The sequence below is a fragment of the Lucilia cuprina genome, chromosome X, assembly GCF_022045245.1.
Source record: "Lucilia cuprina isolate Lc7/37 chromosome X, ASM2204524v1, whole genome shotgun sequence".
In the NCBI taxonomy this organism is placed as follows: Eukaryota; Metazoa; Arthropoda; class Insecta; order Diptera; family Calliphoridae; genus Lucilia; species Lucilia cuprina.
The window spans coordinates 14483049-14506221 of NC_060949.1; the positions used below are offsets into that span (position 1 = coordinate 14483049).

At 30.7% G+C, this 23173-nt stretch overlaps 2 protein-coding genes across 2 annotated transcripts in view; one reads left to right on the top strand and one right to left on the bottom strand.

The window, feature by feature from the left end:
- The first annotated feature begins 700 nt into the window (after nt 1-700).
- LOC124421312 (eukaryotic translation initiation factor 4E transporter-like) lies at nt 701-1558 on the top strand. Its single transcript, XM_046956293.1, has 2 exons — nt 701-1043; nt 1116-1558. The coding sequence occupies exons 1-2, from the start codon at nt 1007-1009 to the stop codon at nt 1541-1543; spliced, it is 465 nt and encodes a 154-aa protein (XP_046812249.1). The 5' UTR covers nt 701-1006; the 3' UTR covers nt 1544-1558.
- A 9870-nt stretch (nt 1559-11428) lies between these two features.
- LOC124421306 (eukaryotic translation initiation factor 4E transporter-like) overlaps nt 11429-23173 on the bottom strand; it is a 12692-nt gene continuing 947 nt past the window's right edge. The window contains exon 2 of the mRNA XM_046956267.1: nt 11429-13238. Within this exon, the coding sequence (XP_046812223.1) occupies nt 13015-13238 (224 nt within the window). The 3' untranslated portion in view covers nt 11429-13014. The remainder of the gene's footprint in view (nt 13239-23173) is intronic.

A 23173-nucleotide genomic window follows, 5' to 3' on the forward strand; every position in this document is an offset into this window, starting at 1 on the left:
AATGTATTTTATTTCAGTATAGCCAATATTTTAGATTTTGGGGAAGGATCCGAGATATCAGTAGTCGGGCATAGAATGTTACGTCTAATTTAAAAATCATCTAAGGGTGAAATGTAGCTACATCCAAGCCATAAATATTGATATATCATATGTTACGATCGGACTTAAAATGACGGCATAATATATAAAAAGGGCGTGGCAAAAAAATATTTTTTATATTTTTGAAAATGTTATTAACATATCTTAAATCTTAGGGGGTGACTGACTCAACTTTTTTTTCGACCTACCCTAATATACATATTAGAATTGCAAAGTAAAGGGCATAAAAAGACAATCTAACGAACAAATGTAAACGTTTTAATGTTTCATATTTGCTTAAAAAATTAAAGAAATTCAATAATAAACCGAAAATCTAAACTTTGTGCAAACAAATTATTCAAATGTACAAAGTATGTACATATGTATATATGCAAAAGAAAGTTGTAAAACTCTTTATTATACTATAGAAAATGTTAAAATGTATTTATTTATTAATTACAAAATAAAATCAAATGCATTTAAGTTTTAAAACTGTGAATGGGTGTCAACCATTATCATAACAATGTCTCAGTAGACACATTATTTGTGTTCTTACAAAAAACCTTTATTTTGTAAAAGTTTATATACCATACTTAAGTGTTAAAAGATATTCTCTAATTTTTCAATTTAATTTGTTTTTATATATAAAGCTTTAGCCAGGGGAGAAGTCTCACTCAATCTTTTGGAGCATGAATTAAATAAACTGAACATAAGCACTGCTAACGAAACTAATAGTAGCGTGTTCAATGAAAGATCTCGCTGTGGTACACCTTTAAATGCATCATTAAACGTTGTTTCTATACCTACAAGTGGAGGTGTTGTTGCGTCATTACCTCCTCAAATAGTTCCTGCACAAAAACAAAATCAAGTTATAACAAACGAAAACGTTTGTTCAATATTGCCAGATCAACAGCAGGCTATTTCTTCCATGTTACGTTCACATCATCATGAAGACTCTGCACTACGTAAGTTACAAACATTATGTTATATAAATATGTATTTGACTTTTAAATTGTTTATTTTTAATTAATTTCAAGATATGCCAACTCAACGCGAACTACAAATGCACACCCAAGCCATAATGCAAAATGCTCTATTTAAAAAGAAATTAGAGGTAGAACAACATGAGGCACTAAGAAGAAGACAAGAAATTCACAAGCAACAAGAACTTGAATCATCAAATTTCAATCAGCAACATCAACAGTCATTAAACTCAAATTCCATGATTTCTCAACAAGGGCACCAACAACAACAAACATCAAGACATGTAAATTCGCCTACACCATTAGCTTTTACACCTACTTCCGTTTTACGGAAAATGACGGCAGAGAAGGATACAATTTCTAATTCTTCACAAGCCACAACCATAACTTCTTCATCACCTCAACAGGTTCAGCCGCATATACAGCAGCCACATTTAAAGATTCATACACATCCTCAGGTAATTAATTTGAGTAAACAATGAAATGCCCGTCTATATAAACCTTTTTTAAATGAATAACATTTGTTTTATTCATTTAGACACATACTATCTTCAGAAATTATAGCAAAGAACAAGTGCTCAGCGAAAAATATATGTCACAAAACAAAAATAGTAAACGTTATATTAAACAATTTAAGTAAAAATCATTTTATAACTGTTATTCTGAGTGATTTATTTTAAAAACCAAAAATAAATCACAATTCAATAACTTTGGTTATATGGTCCAGTTATTTTCAGTCTCAATCTCTGGTAGATCTGGTTATAGACAATTACACGAATAGGTACATACAAATTCCATGTACAAATGTATAAAATTGTCCATATTATCATACATTCTTAATATTAATTTAAATTTTTTTACCCACCACCACCATCAGTGATCATAGAGGGCATTCCATTCCCCGACAGCCGATTTTACGTACCGGAATGACCCGAAATTTTTCGGCCAAGGGCTGTCAACCTCAACAATAACTAAACATTTTTACCAATGGAGCAACAACTTCCGGCATTGCTGCTCCGTATCCTATTGGTCCGTGCCGGAATCGAACTAAATCCCGGACCATGATTCTGTACAGTTTGCCAGAACCGGTTGCACCATATGTCCACCCAATTACGGTGCAACGCTTGTTTGGGCTGGTGTCACCTCAGAAACTGCTCTGGACTAAATCATCATAATAAAAAAAGCTATGATACTGTATTAAATTGTGTTTTATATTTCGGTGGGCGGGAAAGGTGGTTTGTGTGGGTGATTTAAGTTTGTTGTGCGTGGCTCATAATAAAATTATATTTTTTTATTGTATATACAATGTTATAGTCTTTAATAAAATAATTAACTAAATAATTTTTAAAAATTGTCCAAATATTTTATTCAACTCCAAATGTATGTTCTGTCATACTTAATACTAAAATATGAAAAAGATGAAATTAAAGGACACAGGTTTAAATGAAGATATTTTTTGAATGTATTGAGATATTGGCTTGAAATTTTTTGTTATTAAGAGGGTCGAGAATTTCCATATCTAACTAAAAAAAGGTATTAAGGGATAAATATGGACAAAATTGTTGTAGCTATCTGCGACCCTATTAAAATTTTGATATAAATCATAGTTTTAGAAATTTAACAAATATGCAATATATGACAAAATCTTTATTTATGAACAAAACTCAATAAAATCTTCAACGCTTGTTAAATTTGTCATTTCAAATAAGAAAATGCAAAAAAAAAAAAAAATTTGAAAAGGTCAAAGGGCATCCCGCAATTTCCAAAAATAGGAATGAAAATCCCAAAAATGGGATTTTTACATTTTTGCCCATTTCTCAGGGCTGGGAAAATACTTTTGGAGTAAATAGAAAACATATTGAGGTTTTCCAAAACTGCTTTCAGTTTTCTGATCCCAGCTTTGGGATTTTAGAACATGTCGCCCAAAGTTGAAGTTTTGATAAAAAGTAGGTCATATTCGGAAGGACGCAGTGGCAACATTTTCAAAAATAGCACAAGTTTTTTACGCCAAAGCGTTCTGCTTAAAGATACCTTTTAGAAAACTATAAAATTGTTATATGTTCTTAAAGAAAATTTTATTTTATTAATAAAAGAGTTAAGACACATTTTGGGCAAAAAAACGGCAAAAATCTAAAATTTTTTTAAATTTTTAAATTAAAAAACGTATATTTTTGGATCTGTAAATGATATTGATTTGAAATTTTTTGTATATTATTGAAAATTTTTTGAAAAAATTGAGTCCATTTGGTCCAAAATTACACCCGGTATTCAAAAAAAAAGGCGGACCAAGGTATGGTAAATTTTGTATCACTAAATTTTTAAATGCCTATAACTCGGATATTATAAGAGATAAGTAGTATGTCCAAGCATGTTTTTTCAAGATCCCGTCGAGCGCTTTCAGAAAATATAAATATAAAAAAATGGCACGAGTTTAAAAATTTTACATGTCGTAAGTACCCTACTTTGAGCCGCCACAGCTCCGTCCCTGGGGCATCTGCGGGGTTCATCTTCAAAACTTAAACTCGAATACTTCTACGCTCACGCCAAATTTTATCCCGATCGGATCAGCCGTTTAGAAATGCCTGATTTATTTCCAAAAAAATTTCCATTCTGTCCCACTGTGTACTGTAATTAACAACCATAAATTTGCTTTGGTTTCGTATGTACAAAACTTTAATATTCTGATTTTCCTGTGTTTATCGTCATCTACATTCTCTTTGTGGAAATAATTATAAATTCATCTTCCTTTGTTTTTGTTCTGTGATTACCATAATTGTGTTTGAGACACTTATATTGAGACTGCTGTTGTTTGTTTATACCATAGCTGGGACTTATTAGTTAATAATATAATAAAAATGGCTCCTCACATGGAGATTTATAAATGTCCAGTCTGTGATAATAATGTCACCAAATCTCATAGGAGTATTGGCTGTGCTTGTTGCAATAAATATTTTCATATTAAATGCACTAAGGTTTCGTTAGAGCAATTTAATTTAATGTTAAAAAATTTGTTTTATTTTTTCCCTTACAACCGCATTTAGAGTTGGAAAACAACCAGCCAAGTGTAGAAAGGAATGTAAGAAAAAATAAACTCACTGTTATTGTTGGTGTTTTGTCAAAACTTTAATGTTTTGTGAAAGATGCGTTTTGAATTCTTATTGAGTTTAAAATAATTCTTTCATAAGACATTTCTAGTTTTCCTAAAATATTGGGAAAGGTTTCCTGATGAGCTGGCTTAAGCAACCGACGAAATGCGCATAGGAACTAGCTTCCCCACCATCAATACATTACAGTGAATTTATTTAAAAATTGGGGTTGAAAGCACGATAAAAAACTCTTTAACTTAGTTAAAAAATAAAGTCTTCAAATATATATGTGATAATTGCTTAGCAACACCTAAAGTTTGTAATATACAAGAGGAACTGGAAAATGGATTTTCTGCTCTCAAAGCTTCTTTGGAAAAGGAGTTAGAAATGAAAATACAAGAGAGCCAGCGCATGATGAATGAAAAAATTGAAAGTGGAATCAAGCTGATTGAGGAAAAGTTTAATACCCTTGCTAATGCACAGTCTCAAGATACAAATAATGCTGAACTGCTCAAAACCGAAATCAAAAATTGTCTGGATGTTGTAAAAGTTGTGGATAATGCTGCTAACAGTAGACTTACTTGGCTGGAGATGCAGAGGAGTATTATGCAGAGACGATTAAACAGGGCAGATATTGTTATTAGAGAATTGCCCAATATGATTAAAGACTTGCGCAAACCGATTTTAAAAATATGCTCACTGTGCAATGTAGTTGTAACAAATGCTGATATACTGTTATGATGAATTATAGTAAAAATCGAGCAATAAAAGTAAGTGACGTTGTAGAACAAAGCTTATCGAATGGAGTTCAGTCTGATATTATATTAAATGATCACCTAACGAATGCAGCTAGAAAATTAATTTCTGTTTGTCGGAAGCTACGCAAGGATGGCAAAATTAGTAAATATAAATTTGTGAATTATGATGTACCAATAGCGAAAGTTATATTTTTGGATGGCAGTGTGGATCTTCTTTCCCATGATCAGTGTGTTTATTTATTGGGACATTTAAATGATTAGTCAATTTCAACGGATAGTAATTTTAATAATGTAGATGTAATTATTGAAGTTTTTATTAAAATTTATTTTAATTATCAATAGTTTAAAGGCCTTATTCATAAAAGGAATTTTTTTCTTATAAACGATTTATAAATAAAATTCTGTATGGAAATATTGTTTTATAAACCTTTTATGGGATGAGATATTGTTTATGAATAAGGGAGTATATCTTTATATTGTTTTCGAATTTTGGATTTGTGCTAATCACCAACTTTATATATGTTTTAATGGTTATTTATTTTTGTCACAGTTGTATTTCATTTTAAATATTATTTATTTATTTCTTTGATTTGCTTCTTATATTTTTTTTTAATAATTTTCTGAATATTTGTTGTTTTGTAACACATTTTTAGAACAAATTACAAATACAGATGTTTTTGTTTAAAAATCTGATTTTTTGGTTAATAATTATTCTATATGTGTTAAAAAGTGGTTTTATGATAAAGCATATTTATTTTCTTGCATATAAACTATTATGAACATTTAATAAAATGCTTTCTCTTAATACTATTTTATAAGTTTTTATTCAAACAATTCACAAATGTTAATGTTGTTTTTTATTTGTTTTTTTTTTAACGTTAAATGAAAATTGAGTGTTGCCAGATGTTTATTCATTTCAATCATAATTAACTATTGATGTAACATAAATGAGTTGTGATTTGATATGAATTTTGTGAATTGATTATAGTCTGAAAATTGTATAACCCTGTGTCTAGATTTGATAAATTTTTTATCATGATAAAAGTTAGAAGGTACAGACGGCATATATTAACGTTATAGTATCATTATGACAATGTTGTTTTAACAATTGTTTATACAATGTTGTCTTGATTACATCGTTATTTTATAGGTAATTTGTTTAAAATTTTGTTTTTGTACAATAATTTTTTTTTCTTTCAAAATAAGTTTAAGTGCAATTAGTGTTCATTGCTAAATTTGCATTTGATTTTGATTGTTTTGTGGAATATAGCATTGGTTCAAATGTGTTATATGTAAGATGTCGTGATAAAATCGGCATTTTGTTAACATTATGCATCAATATAAGCAAGTAACTGACAATTCTCCTGCTGACGTTTTGTCAAGTGCTGTGATAAATATTTGTCTAATGTAGACATAGGATAAGCTACAGGTCGAAGTTATAATTTTGTAGAATATTGTGATAAATACACATTTTAAAGTTGGTGGTTGAGCATTGTTTTCCCATTGTTTTTTATTATTTTATTTATTTTATTAATTTTAGTTAGTTACTTTTAAATTGTTGTATTTCAAATTTATTTTTAATTTATAGTTTTTTAATTTATATTATTTTCGGCATACTTTTTATTTTTATATATGACAGCTAGACAAAATCTTGGTCCAATTTTTAATGACAGTAGTTTTATTAGGTCTAGGTTACATCACAAAGTATACAGAGATGTCACTTTTGACATTTGAAAAAGTCTAAAATCAGCTTTTGTTTGATATTGAAATTGTTTGGTGAGAAGAGGTATATAAAATACAGCTAAAAAAATCATTGAATTCGTTTTGTGCGAAAGAGAGGAAAATAGCTTTTTGCTCGTGACGTCTCTTTATACCCTGTGGTTACATAATTTAGATCAAAATATTAACATAGGACATTTAAATTGCACTAGTTTTAATTTAAATCCAAATTCATCCAAATTTAGTGAAATTAAATGTTTGTTGGAGGGTAATCATCTTAATGTTTTTGGAGTAAGTGAAACTTGGTTTAAAGGAATAGTGTCTACGGCAGTTATTGACATTCCTGGTTATGTGTGTCACAGAAGCGATCGACCATGTGGTAGAGGTGGTGGTGTGGCACTTTATATCTGCAGTACTATTGGGCACAAAGTAGTACATGTTGGCGTTAATTTTGGAGTTGTAAAATGCTTGTTTGTTGAACTTTATCTTGGAAATATAAAGCTTTTGGTAGGAGTTGTTTACCTTCCTCATGGCAATTTCGATTTGTTTGAAGATAAAATATCAGATTTGCTTGTTCGTTACAATAATATTGTAATTATGGGTGACTTTAATAATAACTTATTTGATAATGTCAAGTCCTTGAGGGTTCGAAATATTTGTAGAAGGATGAATCTTTCTCTGATTCATAACTCTACGCCTACACATTTTGATGTTTGTCACAATTCTACTTCCTTGCTAGACTGTTTTTTGGTATCTTCTCCTGAATTGGTTGGATTGGCTGATCAATTTCAGTGTCCTGGTATAACTCGTCATTCTTTCATCTTTTTGTCGATTGAGGTTCCTCGATTTATTGGTAGACAGTTTTTTGAATTTTACGATTATGATTCGGTTAATATTGAGTCCATTGAAGCTATGCTTTCTGAGTGTGGTTTCGATGATATGTACTTAACTGGCAGTGTGGATGAGCAGCTGATGTTATTAAATAATGGTTTGCAGTTATTACATACTGCAGTACCTTTGAAGAGACGAATGATACGTGGATGTGTTGAATGGCTGGATTAATGCACCTGAAATTCGTTATCAATTGTCGCTAAGAGATCTTGCATATGGGGCATATTTGGATAATAGAACTGATGCCAATTGGAGGAAATTTTGTAGATGTAGGAATAAAGCTAAAATGATTATAAGAAGATTTAAGAGAAATGCACATAGTTTGATTTTTGATAATAAAGACAGTAAGCAGATTTGGTCTATTGGAAATGGTGTGGTTGATAATGTTAACAACTATGACAGTATTGATCCGGATTATTTGAATAATGTTTTCTCATCTAATCAATCTACTGGTAACGACATTATTGATACTTCTGTATATTCTTATGGTGGGTTTTCTTTTCGGTCAGTAGATTTGTATGAGATGCTTACGGCATTTGAACTTATTAAGTCTAGGGCGGTTGGTTATGATGGATTTGGACTTAAATTTTTAAGAATTTTGATGCCATTTATTGGTAATTATGTCTTACATTTGGTTAACACAATAATGACAACTTCTAGTTTTCCTTTATTATAAAAAGTTGCTAGGATTGTTCCCTTGAATTAGAATAGTGGTATTAATGATGGTAATGATTTTAGGCCTATATCTATATTGCCCATTTTATCAAAGATGTTTGAGCATCTGATTAAGATTCAACTGAACAACATATTGATGATGGTCGGTTGCTTCATGATTGTCAGACTGGCTTCAGATGTAATAGGAACACCACTTCTTTGCTTCTAGGTCTTACTGATAATATTAGAAGATATGTATCTAATAGGGGTAATTGTGTCTTATTATCATTAGACTTATCCAAGGCATTTGATAGGGTCAATCATTCAATTTTAGTAGAAAAATTGCATAGGTATTACGGTTTCTCTGGCTCAGCATGTAGACTGATTTCATCTTATTTATCAGATAGGCGACAATATGTATGTAGTGGTGGTCGTGTTTCTGGACTGCTTCCTGTTTACAGTGGAGTTCCTCAGGGATCAGTACTGGGACCTTTGCTTTTCATAATGTTTTTGAATGATCTATTCAGTAGAATTTCTAGTAATATATGTCTTCCATTTTCATTTGCTGATGATGTTCAGCTTTTGTTTAGAGGTGATGTAGAATTTCCTGATGTTTTACAAAGTGTTTTTGATCATACTGTCGATTTATTATTTAGTTTGGTTCAGGATAATGATCTTTCTGTGAATGTAAGTAAGACCAAGGCAATGTTATTTGGTATCTGTGGTAATAATAATAATAATTTCTCTGTTACTTTGGGTAATAATATGATTGAGTTTGTTGGCAAACTTAAGTGTCTTGGGGTAATTCTTGACAGGGAACTGAACTTTGAAGGTCATATTAATTCAGTGGTATCAAGGGTTAATTTTACCTTACGAAAATTGTACAGTCTGGATTTGATGTTGCCTTTTTACATTAAGAAAAGAGTAGTTCATTGACTTATAATGCCAATATTTCTATATGCCTTGGAGGTATATTCAGGTACCTTTGGTTATGTGATAAAGAGGTTAGGATTAACATTTAATTGAGTTGTGAGATACCTATAATCTATTGGAATGAGGCAGCATATGTCAGTTTATGTTATAAAGTTTCTTGGATTATCTTATATGGATTATATTAAGTATAGAAATTTATTGCACTTTTAAAAGTTATGTAAACTGCGTGCTCCGGAATATTTGGTTAGTTTGTTTGAGTTTTGCAAATCTAACAGAAATAGACAGTTGAAAATACCAAAGTTGACTTCAATATTAGAGCGATCATTTTGTGTTAGAGTGGCACGTATATACAATAAATTATCGAAAACTTTGATTTTTCTGTTGAAACTTATTTTTCTGTTTTTTATATTGGATTTGGGAGATTTGCTGACTGTATATTGTGGAATTTGTCATTTATATTGACTTGTTTAATTGTATTAATTTCTGTATTTATATAATTCGGTAAATAAAAATTTGTAATCTATAAATAATGGTTGATAATCATTTTTTAAGTAGAGGGTTGCTGTATTATATATTTATTCTGTATAATAGGTATATTTTTTAACATATTGTAAAGTTGATGTCTTTTGACTGAATTTTTTGAGAATTGTTTACTGAGTGGGTAGTAGTCTTGTAATACTATAACTTTATATGCATTTTGCTTCCTTCTGATAAGTGAGCTAGAGTTTGTTTATATTTCATTATTGAAATATTGTATGTTTTATTGATATTAACATGCATATTCCCTTTGTTGGTTATTACCTTTTTGATATTAGTATCACTTGACTGAGTTGTGGTGTTATTATTGCATTTGATGGTACTTTGGTAATGTTGAGGAATTAACTATGTTGATTTGCTTTTGCAGTTGGAAATTCGTTGATTAAATAATGCTGTTTTTGGTAGGTTGGAATGTTTAGATTGGTTTTGGAATTGTGTTGTCATTCATATAATAATTTCATAATTGTGTTTTATGATTTGTTTTATGTGGTTATTGATATTTGTATTGAAATTTTAAATGATTTTGCTGAATACATTATTTTCAATTGTCAATTACTTGTAATTTCATATGTGGGTGCATCATTGAATATCTGTTGACTGATAAAAATTTGCTGGGTATATGTATATGAGGTATCATTAGTGTTTTTCTTGTAATTGCTTGGATGAGGATTATTTGTGTTGTTTGGATTAATACTTCGAACATTGTTGATGTTGTCTGCTTCATTGTTTTTTTTATTATTCAAGATTATTTTTAATATCTTATTGTTATATTATTAGAAGTTGGAACTTTGTATTTTCTTTTACTTTCTTTAAATGATTATTTTATTTAACATGCAGGGTTTCTTAAATTGATATTTTTCTTGTAGTTCATTGTGTTCTTTATGTGAGACCTTTTTTTATAAGATTTTGATTTATGTTGTATTAGTCCCTCATATTACTCACTAAATACTGTTATTTGTTTCCTTTTAAGGTATGTTATAATGCAAGTATTTTAGACCGTTAAAACCAATAATAGGTTTCCAAATTATTGTTGTTGGTTCATATAATTTTAATTGCAAGTAATATGCATAGGTTTTTTATCTAGTATTGACTGATTTGTGATATGATTTTTTTGAGATTGTTTGCCAATTTTGGGAAATTTATGTTAGCTTTGGAATGGGGGAATGTTGTGTGGTTTAAGGATGTTGTGATTGCTCAGTGAATATTGCTGATTAGGATGAATTTACTTGTGACTGTTTTGGTGGAAGATGATTTGCGACTGTTATTGTATGCATGGAGTTTTGTGTTTGTGAGGATTTTTTCTGCTATTATATATTTTTGCTCTTAAGGAATTGTCTTTCACTTTGTTCTTTTAAAGTTAGTCTTGAAATTTTTATTATGTAATTGATTGGTAATTTTGGCATTTAAATTCTTTTAAATAAGTTGATATTTTTTGGGGTAGTTTAAAACTTTCTTACAATTGACTTATATTTCTTCACAGAAGGTTCAACTGATAGGTGTTTTATAGCTTCATGTTTATGTCTGATTTATATTACCTATGTCCTTTACAGTCTGGAGTGTTATTTGCCATATAGTTTCTGTATGACATATTGATTGGTTCTGTGAGTTAATTTTTGGGATTGTTTATGATTTCTACATATACTTTTCTTTATTTTAACCTCTTATGCTTCTTTGAATTACATTTGTTTGATTGCAAATTATGTAGGAATTTATTTATGATCAATGCGGTACATTTTAATTGTCCTATCGTTATTTTATATAGTATATTATCTTTAAAAAAAATTAGGTGTAATTTTATTTATATATAATTATGTATTTTTTATTGGAGGAATTATTGTGAAGTAGAAATTTGTTACCGCTTATGGCCTATAGACTAGGTTATTGAATATTGTTAAATAAAATAATAAATAAATAATAAATAAAATGTCGGTTTTTGACCACATTTTAATTTATTTTTCCTTTTTTCCAGAGATAAATCCAAAATTTAATGTTGGGATTTAATAGACTCCTATCCAAAAATAATATATTTTGTTGTAAGGATCTGTACTTAAACGTTCTATGATGTATTTTTGGGATCGTTCTTCTGTTTCTAATTGAATTATCTGGATCTTAAGCTCCTTTTCGTTCCACTAAGATCGGCAAAGTTGGCTAGTGTATATTCATGTATATATTAGCACATATATATTTTCAGTTTCCCCGACATTGTAGCGGGATACAACTCCAAAACATGCCTTAACAAAACGTCATCCTCCACTGTAGATTTAAGTTTTTACTACTTATAACTTTCACGCTTATGTTGCCCATTCAAATGACACTGTAAGTCAAAGATTTTGGGTTTATTTTTATCATCGTTAATAATATTTAACCAGATATCAATATTTTAGAGTTAGACCATAATGATATGGAAACATTCAGCCTGTAATCCATTGGTTATAAAGAGATGGATTCTACTATATTGAATGGCGTTTCTTCGAGGCATGTTTTGAAGTTGTATACTTCTACAATATACTAAAAACTTAAAATGCATAAAAGCTGCTATCTTTAAGAATACATACCAGAAAACTTTCCCCGAAAATGTTTTACCCTAGTATTATAAAAATGGACTTAAGTTCTAAAAAGTTAAATTAGCTACAGAAGAATGATCAAATAAATATATATTGGAACTTTTAAATACAGATTCTTGTAACAAAAAATATTATTTTTAGATGCCCCAAGGAGTCTATTAATTCCCAATATCGAATTTTGGTTTTATCTCTGGAAAAAAGGAGAAAAAAAATACAAACCTAAGGACTGTCTAGATAATATAACAAATTTATTTATTTATTTTGCACGCAAACAATTTAATAAATTTGGTTTCTTTTCATAGTATACCTAAATTCGAATACTTATGAGAGAATCCTCATAGTCGATTGAGTTACGTGTTTATGTCTGTAAAAATCAATTTGCAGAAGATTCCAGAAATTTTTGAGTTTTAAATCTTTAATAATTCTTTCTGACATGTTTTCGAGAAGTTTCCTATTTAAAATCAGCAAAATATAAATAACGGAGAAATGAGCAAAATCACGAGACAAACTCTCAAACAATTATTATTTGCATGCAGACGCATGAAACAACAACAACAACATTTAGATTGTGTTTGTCAGCACGTGTGTTTACTTCTTTATAATTGTCGAAATGAAATTTATATCAATCATCTCTCTCTCCCTCGCTGTACGAAGTTTCTTTTACTCGGAAACTTGTTCTGTCATTCTTATCATTCGTATAAAAACAATCAATGCAATTAATACGTACGTACATACATATGTAGTTGCTGAAACAAAAGTTTCTCTGTACAAACATTGAGGAAACTTTAATAGAGAATTACGAAAAAGTTTTTTACTTACATTGCATCAGATTGTTAGGTGCAGCACAAATATCATTGACGACTCCTGCTTCCACAGAATCAGGTACATTATGACCGCCTCCTGCTGTAGATTGTAAATTGTATCGGGATGTTTCCTTTAATACTGTTGAAATTACATCTTTAGTGTAAGGGGGAACATTGGGATTCTTTAACTCCTTTTCTAAAAAGCTTCGTGATAGTTCTTCTCGTACAACCGCTGGTAAAATGATAATTTTGTTAATATTGTATAAATAAAATATGCTAAGCTTTATTTTATGCTACTATTAGAATAATAAGAAAATTGTATTTTATCATAAATAAATAATAAACAAGTAGGAAAGTATAGTCGGGCATGGCCGACCATATAATACCCTACACAATGAGTATATTTCTAAAATTTTTACTTTTTATAAAAAAACTTTTATGTTGAATATTTTTCCAAAATATTTAAGCAATTTATTGATAAAAAAACTAAAATTTCTAAATGAGGCTTTATATAGGTGAAATTGGGCCGATCCTCGGTAAATTTGGGAAAATGATATATTTTTAAATAACAGTTAGTTTTGTTGAGTTTCATTACGATACAAATGGTTACAAGTCAATTTTAGACGTTTAAGACATTTTTTGAAGGGGGGTTTGTATGGGCTATATTACTATAACCTGTAATTCAGTCATTGATATTTCTTCTTAGTGAATGAATCGAAATTATCATTACCTGTATATTTTTACCTACATGATCATAAACGAAACAGAACGAAATGATCTGTCGAAAAAATAATTTGAACACTTTTTATTATAGTCCTCAATATCTTTGTCGATATTCGGCCAGTACACATAGCTTCTAGCGATGGATTTGCTTCTTTCAGCTGAGATGTGTCCTTTATGTATTCTGGGTCGAAAAATTGTTGGAACTACAATACGGGTGTTAAACAGTATGACGTCATCAATTTGTGGGAGTGCATCTCGTCTGTTGTAGAATGGAAGTAATGATGAATCTATACTTTTATTTTCAGGCCAATCATGATTCATGTTGTGAATAGCGTTCTGAAGAGTAGCATCATTTTTGGTTTCCTGAACGACCATGTTTTAAGAAACAGAAATAGCTGAAACAGATTCGTTGAGGTCACTTCTAATATAATTATCCATAGAAATTGATGCGATGATAAAATCATCATATGGTTTTTCATGATTGTCAATGAGACGTGACAATACGTCGGCATGACCAAAATCTTGTGTGTTGGTGTATTTTATCTCGAAGTCGTATGCAAGTAAAATAAGTGCCCAAGGTTGTAAACAATTGGCGGTATAAACGGGAATACCCTTCTTGGAACCAAAAATTGTTAATAACGGTTTGTGGTCTTTGTGAAGTGTAAACTTCCTTCCAAAAAGCATTTTATGAAAACGTTGCGCAGCAAATATAAGCGCTAATCCTTCCTTTTCTATTTGGCTGTAGTTCTTTTCGGCTGGTGTTAACGAATGGGATACATGATGTATGGCCTTGATGCTATTATCGGGAAAAGTGTGGTATATGACTGCCCCGATACCATGGGAGGATGCATCAGCTGCGACATGTATTGGCAAGTTGTAATGCGTCAAAAGTAGTTCTGATGTCAGAAGAACACTCCTGTACCTTTTTGAGTAAATCATCAAGGGGCTTGCGTAAATTTCTCATATTGGAAACGTATTTACCGTAATGCACAGTGTGGCAGAATCGAAATTTTATGGAAATAAATCTGGCATTTCTAAACGGCTGATCCGATCGGTATAAAATTTGGCGTGAGCGTAGCCAAGGAGTATTCGAGTTTAAGTTTTGAAGATGATTGTTTTTTTGAAAAAACATGCTTGGACATACTACTTATCTCTTATAATATCCGAATTATAGGCATTTAAAAATTTAGTGATACAAAATTTACCATACCTTGGTCCGCCTTTTTTTGAATACCGGGCGTAATTTTGGACCAAATGGACTCCTGTTAGTTAGACAACAAAATTTTCAATAATATACAAAAAATTTTAGATCAATATCATTTACAGATCCAAAAATATACGTTTTTCAATTTAAAAATTCAAAAAATTTTAGATTTTAGCCGTTTTTTTTTTTTGCCAAAAATGTGTCTTAACTCTTTTATTAATAAAATAAAATTTTCTTTAAGAACATATAACAATTTTATAGTTTTCTAGAACGCTTTGTCGTAAAAAACTTGTCTTATTTTTTGAAAATGTTCCCACTGTGTCCTTCCGAATATTTTTTATCAAAACTTCAACTTTGGGCGACATGTTCTAAAATCCCAAAGCTGGGATCAGAAAACTGAAAGCAGTTTTAGAAACCTCAATATGATTTCTATTTACTCCAAAAGTATTTTCCCAGCCCTGAAAGAAATGTGGACCCTATGGGCAAAAATGTAAAAAAATTCAATTTTTGGGATTTTCATTCCTATTTTTGGGAATTGCGGGATGCCCTTTGACCTTTTCAATTTTTTTTTTTGCATTTTCTTATTTGAAATGACAAATTTAACAAGCGTTGAAAATTTCATTGAGTTTTGTTCATTAATAAAGATTTTGTCATATATTACATATTTGTTTAATTTCTAAAACTATGATTTATATCAAAATTTTAATAGGGTCGCAGATAGCTACAACAATTTAGTCCATATTTATCCCTTAATATCATTTTTTAGTTAGATATGGAAATTCTCGACGCTTTACAAAAAATGTCAAGCCAATATCTCAATTACATTCAAAAATATGTTCATTTAAACCTGTGTTCTTTAATTTCATCTTTTTCATATTTGTGTTGAATAAAATATTTGGACAATTTTTAAAAATTATTTAGTTAATTATTAAAGACTATAACATTGTATATACAATAAAAAATTATAATTTTATTATTAGCCACGCACAACAACACCTAAATCCTAGACAACACCTAAACACAGCAACAATTTAATACAACATCATCAGTTAGTGTAATTGCTTTTTTATTTGAACTGTTTATCTTAAATATAATACAATTAATTCTTACGACCTACTTATATAGTTCATTCCTAACACTACTTATTTTCTATAAAATAATCTGTCATATCGGTATACATAACCAGAAGGTAATATAAGTCCTTTAAATCTTCCTTGTTTTGAGATGATAGAGTCTCATAACAAATCCATCTTTTTCGCATAGTTGAAAGAACAGGATCAGAAGATAGAAGTAAACTATTAAAAATATCTTCATTCTGTGATTGCCTGGAGCATTTTCTTGAGCTGAATAGTTGAACATGCTTAAAATCTCGATTCCTCACTTTCTGGGCTTCTTCTGTTAACTCTCCAAGTGGAAGAATATTCGATTCAATTATTATTTGAACATGACACAATACTTTGTGTACTGTTGGTGTTAGTTCCCTCCATGGATACAGAGATACAAGTAATTTAGAAATTTCAGATGTATATTCCTAAAATCGATTTCTATTAATTTTATGTTTACTATTCAGTGCCATTAAAATAGTGTTAACTCTTCGAAGCAACTCCTTGTCGATTCCAGTTATATTTGGCGTAATTTCGAAATCACGAAAAAACCTTCTTGCCGTATTACCGTCATTTGTACTACCGCAACTTGGAAGTGGTTTTATCCCATCTGAACTTTAATTTCTTCATGAATTCTGCTTTTTTCCGCAGCTCTCAGTTCTTTCAATTCATTATTTTTTGTTGATTTTGTAAGATTCTCTGGCACACTTCTATATTTGAGGTCGTATGATATGTGTAAAAAGTAATCCAAACATCGTATTCTGGCATGAAGTGGTGAAATTCCGAAAGACAGGACTTCTTCATTAATACTTCTGCTTTTGTTTATATTTGAGAATTGCGACTTTTTCTCATTACATATTGAGCATCTCCAGAAGGAAGAAGTTTCTGTTATGGCATTGCTGACCTTTCCATCAATCATTGTTAAGCATAGCTGATATGATACGTTAATAGAGAATTCCTTTATTTTAATGCAAATGGGCTCCAGTGCATTTATTTCATCTTTTAAATATTCCCCTAAATCTTTTGTTGTTTTCTTTGGCTCTTTTTTATATTGAAATCCAATGGGTCTACAAAAATTTTTTGAACCCGGAGTTGTATTGATCCATATATCTTCAAATGAATTTCCGATGCTTGACGATGATGGATTAAGAGAATATGAACGAATTCGTAATGTCACTAATGATGACATAAATACACTTTTGTAGTCAGCTAATGTCCGACTTCCACAAGCTTGTTTGTATTCTGGAAGTGCTGATAAACCGTCACATCCCCACTTACACATTAAGACAACATCACAGTTATGAATTTTCCTTAGTTGGTCTTCTGAAAAGTCTGACACAACATTCTTGCTGTGTTTTCGAGCAAAGATGATATATCAATACAAGCTTCCACATCATTAACAGCAATAGGTGATGGTACGATAGTTTGTTTTTTTTTCCTGGATCGCCTTGTATGATGGTAATATATTGTGTCCCTTTTCATGCAGAGCTTTCCCTAATATTTGGTACTTATTTGGACTCAGACCTAGTTCCAACATAAGCGCTATTGTTCCTTTTCAGTAAAATTTGATTGTGATGTTGGTATATTTTCCACAATTCGCTTAAGTCGTTTTGGTGATGCATTAGGAAGAATAGTTGCAATATGTACGGCATCCATAGGTTGGTTTTCCTTTTTCAGCATTTCATTAAATGTATCAGCAATTTCCTCATTTGATATTGAAAAAAGTTTTTGTGTAACCCTCTTTTTTTACCTTGAACATAAGTCTTCGTATGACTTGCAAGGCGCTCCTGTTGATGTGTTGTAAGTTGAGATTTCCATAGTAGTTTCCATCCAACTACAAAATTTTAATCGAAATTTCTTTTGATTTCCATCCACAGACTTACGTGTTACATCAAAAAGTTTTAAAAAGTTTTCAATTTTTGATATGCCTGTTTTGTCTACTTTTCTACTATATGTAGTTTTCATATAATTTGAAATGTCTCTAATTATTTCTGGCCCTTTTGAAGATATACTCCATAAAACGGAACACAACTCTTCGTACATTTAGGACTATATTACTATAACCTGTAATTCAGACTTTGATATTTCTTATTAGTTAATGAAACGAAATTATCATTACATTATATTTTTACCTACATGATCATAAACGAAACAGAACGAAATGATCTGTCGAAAAAATTGAGGTAAAAAATAGTTATAAATTTCTGAAAATTTAAGCATAATAGAACCTTTCAATTATAAGGATAAGCAAACAAATAGAAAATAGGTAAATATAAGATTTAAATATGTTCTGTCATATTTAATACTAAAATATGAAAAATATGAAATTAAAGGACACAGGTTTAAATGAACATATTTTTGAATGTAATTGAGATATTGGCTTGAAATTTTTTGTAAAGGGTCGAGAATTTCCATATCTAACTAAAAAATGATATTAAGGGATAAATATGGACTAAATTGTTGTAGCTACCCTATTAAAATTTTGATATAAATCATACTTTTAGAAATTAACAAATATGTAATATATGACAAAATCTTTATTTATTTATCAATGAAATTTTCAACTCTTGTTAAATTCCCAAAAATAGGAATGAAAATCCCAAAAATGGCATTTTTTACTTTTTTTGCCCATAGGGTCCACATTTCTTTCAGGGCTGGGAAAATACTTTTGGAGTAAATAGAAATCATATTGAGGTTTCCAAAACTGCTTTCAGTTTTCTGATCCCAGCTTTGGGATTTTCGAACATGTCGCCCAAAGTTGAAGTTTGGATAAAAAATAGGTCATATTCGGAAGGATGCAGTGGCAACATTTTAAAAAAATATGACAAGTTTTTTACGCTAAAGCGTTCTGCGTAAAGATACCTTTTAGAAAACTATAAAATTGTTATATGTTCTTAAAGAAATTTTTTTTTATTAATAAAAGAGTTAAGACACATTTTTGGCAAAAAAAAAAACGGCAAAAATCTAAAAATTTTTGAATTTTTAAATTGAAAAACGTATATTTTTGGATCTGTAAATGATATTGATCTGAAATTTTGTTGTCTAACTAACAGGATCTGTTTAGATCTGTAAATGATATTGATCTGAAATTTTTTGTATATTATTGGAAATTTTGTTGTCTAACTAACAGGAGTCCATTTGATCCAAAATTACGTCTGGTATTCAAAAAAAGACGGACCAAGGTATGGTAAATTTTGTATCACTAAATTTTTAAATGCCTATAACTCGGATATTATAAGAGATAAGTAGTATGTCCAAGCATTTGCCATTTAAAAAATGGCACGAGTTTAAAAATTTTACATGTCGTAGGTAGTCTAATTTGAGCCGCCACAGCGCCGTCCCTGGTGCATCTGCGGGGTTCATCTTTAAAACTTAAACTCGAATCCCGATCGGATCAGCCGTTTAGAAATGCCAGATTTATTTCCAAAAAATTTCGATTCTGCTCCACTGCGTAATGGTTTATAGAACCTAAATTGACTTGATCTTGTCAGGATCTGGTCGTATACCATGACTGTCAATAATTTGACTCAAATATGTTATTTGTGGTTTAAAAAATTGGCACTTTTCAAATTTTAGATGAAATCCAAATTCTTGAATGTGCTGCATTAATTATCAAGATTGATTTTATGTTCAGAAATAGACTTACTTGATAACATTATATCATCTATATAAGCTTTTGCATTAATGCCAGAACAGAGCTGGTCGATTATACGTTGGAAGACCCCTGGGCGGATTTTATACCTGGTGTGAGCCGGTTGAATTTGTATAAACCCTTGTGGGTGTTAACAGTAAGCAAGTCCTTACTTTCGTCATCGACTTCAACTTGCAGATAGGCGTCTGACAAGTCTAAGTGTGTAAACACGGAACTGTCGTGACAGTGTGATAATATTTCCTCAGGCGTCGGAAAGGATATTGGTTTGGCTCTATCATATTGTTGAGACCGGTGGAGTAGTCTCCACAAATTCTTGTCTTACCATTTCTTCGACTAACAACGATTGGTGCAGGCCATTTAGATTTATCCACGGGAGTAATTATACCTGCATCTTCAAGTCTTTGAAGCCCAGTTTCGATTTCCTTCCTGACAGCATAGGGAACAGGACGTTTGGGTATAAATACTTCCTTATAGTTCGGTAGTAGTTGTATATGGGCTTTGGTAGTACATAGTCCTAATGACGAATTATCAAATACGGCAGGGTATTTTACCTTGATTTCAGAAATATCGTTTTCAAATTTAATCTGACTGACGACTGATATTGGTTGATCCTAAAGCTTGAATGATTCGATCCAATCTATGGCCATAATATTCAATTCTTCGATGTCAGTAATGTAGCATTGAAGGTCCATTGTAGCATCACCGTGAGAAACAAAGCAGTTGAATTTAGAGAGAGATTGATTTTGTTAGTGTTGACGTCGTTTGCGCTGTCATTGGTAGTGAATGCCTCAGGCTTACCAATAGTTTCCCAAGTTGTTGTTGATATTATTGTTATGTCAGATGCAGCATCAATCTGTAATCGAGCGGGTTGATTATTAATCCTTAATTCAATGTATTTACGTAGTTCTTGGATTTGTAGAATATACGGCGTTGGTTCGGTAGCCTGACTTTGAAGTGTTGAACTTCTTTGGCGTTTTAGTTTTAATGTTGCTGTTGTTATTGTCAGTGTAATTTGTTTTGGGTGTATAACCATTTGTAGCACTGGCACAATAATTGTCTTTATGTCCCATTTGAGGACAAGTAGAACACTGGCGCTTGTTAAATGGACAGAACTTGACATAATGTAGGTCTCCACATATCCAACATGGTAGTTTCGGTACCTTGGTAGTAGGCTTGGGCTTTTTCATGGACTTACCAATACACTTTTTGCTTGATGTTCAATCATAGTGTTGTCGGTTTTGAGATCGAGAATTTTCTATGTTTCTGATCTAGATTCATGGAATCCTTTGAGTCATCTAGTGGTTTGAGTAAACGTATGCGAATGTCGACTTGAGACCCAAGACGAAAATAAGACATTTGAATTGGTCAATTTTCATTTCGCCCAATTTGAATAGTTCACATTGTAAGTTTACTTTACTGGCGTATTCTCGGAAATCTTCATTATCACCTTTTGCAAGTTGTAAACATTTATAGCGCTGGCTTACCTCTGTGCCTACTTTACCGAAGAGTTTGTTGAGTTTTTCTACTGTCTCTTTGAGAGTCATCTCAGAAGGCTTTTTTTGGTAACACGTAGTTTTTAAAACGTTCGTGTACACTGTCGGACATTTTTTTCCAGAGAAGAGCAACCTTGTCTTGTTCTTCAAGAACGCTAGCTTCTCTTTCAAAGACGTGTATAAAACGATTATACCATGCCTGGAAAACTAATCCGCTTTCAGGTTCATAGACCAAATCCGTCATAGCGTGTGTGAGGGACTCCATTAATGCTGCCCTGCTGGTGCTTGCTTGTTGGTCTGCTGACAAACATTTTGTTGATTCTTGTCCTTGGAGGAGTTTTGCTAAGAAATCCATCATCTGCGCCTGCTGCGCCATAAGTTGAACAATTTTGTCGTCGGACATTATTGCGTTGTAGTATACTTTTCAGTACCAAATTGTTTTCGCGAAAAATTAAGTCATTAATTTTGTTGTACTTTTTATGCTTGTGTGAATAAAAGACAACTTTTAATATTAAACTTACAATCTATTTATTAAAGAATATTACAAAACTATGAAAAAGACGCGTAGTTGAGATGGACAGTTAAAAGCAATTATATAAGTATAATTCAAATGTTGCAGTAGTAAATAAGAATGCCATATTGTAAAGTGGTTGACAGGGTTACCCCTAACATTACTTGTATTTGATTTTTTTCGATCACTGTTTTTTTTGCTTAATATATAACCTTGTCAGTGATTTAATAGGTATGCGCTTTTGAACGCAAGTGCTATCACCCTATTTTCTTTACAATACAATTTTTACAATGATAGATCGTTTTTCACCATTTCCCTAGGCAGTTTGGTATTGAAAATGAACGAAATCGGTTCTCATCAGTAGAAGTTATGAATCAAAATTTAAAATAACTTCAAAAAATGTATGATCTTTACACCATCTAATGTAATTTTCACAAAAACTGTGCAATATAATTCCATAAAAATCACTGCACTTATGTTTCTCCATGAAAGCTTGATACAGGTTGAAGATTGGTGCAATTGGTTCACAACTTCATATACCTCCAATACAAAGATAAAATGTGTTTATTGTTAATAACTTCCGTTATAATGTCAATATCTTCACAAAATTTTACAAATTGAAGTTTTATATCAATAATTAAGATATATATATTCGAAATTTGGCACAAATATTACTTTTGTAAATAGAAATGTTACTGTAAATTATTTTCCGATTGGTCCATATTTGGTCATAGCTCCCATATATAGGGTCCCTCCCGAAAATCACCATGAACCCATAACTCATTAACTAATTAAGATATTTATATGAACTTTGGCACAGATTTAAATTTTTACAAACAAAAATTACCGTAAAACATTTTTAAAATTTTTTCATCGGTCCATAATTTGTGATAGCTTCCGTATAAGGTTCTCTTCATAAATACACTTAAACGCATATAACATGTATGATATCCATACAAAATTTGGAGAAAATATTACTTTTATATACAGAAAAGATATTGTAAATATGTTAAACGATCATTTATAATTGTTCTCAATGAATAAAATATAAAAGGAAATGGTCTTCGTAATGTTCCATAAATTTTGCATCTGTAACAGATGTAAGCTATTTATATCTTAGGGTTTTTCTATTCAAAAACATGAGAAAACTTATTTTACAAATATTTGATCAATTACGATACTATTCCCTGCAGGAAATGAAGCGATAATTGTCTTAATGCCACTAGTACTATTACTAGAACAATAGACACTAGTACAAATTGGGTTAGACTTTATATGGAAATGTACTAGTACTAGCAGTAGTTGAATGGCCACTTGTAGACTAATTTTTGTTTGACATGTGTAATATAAATTAATTTTTAAAATTTTAATATATAATTTTGAAACATTTTCAAATATATCCCTTCAAATGAGAGAATAAATAGTGCATGCAAATTTAGGTCCAGTTGAAAGTAAATATATATGTATATAAGTATATATAT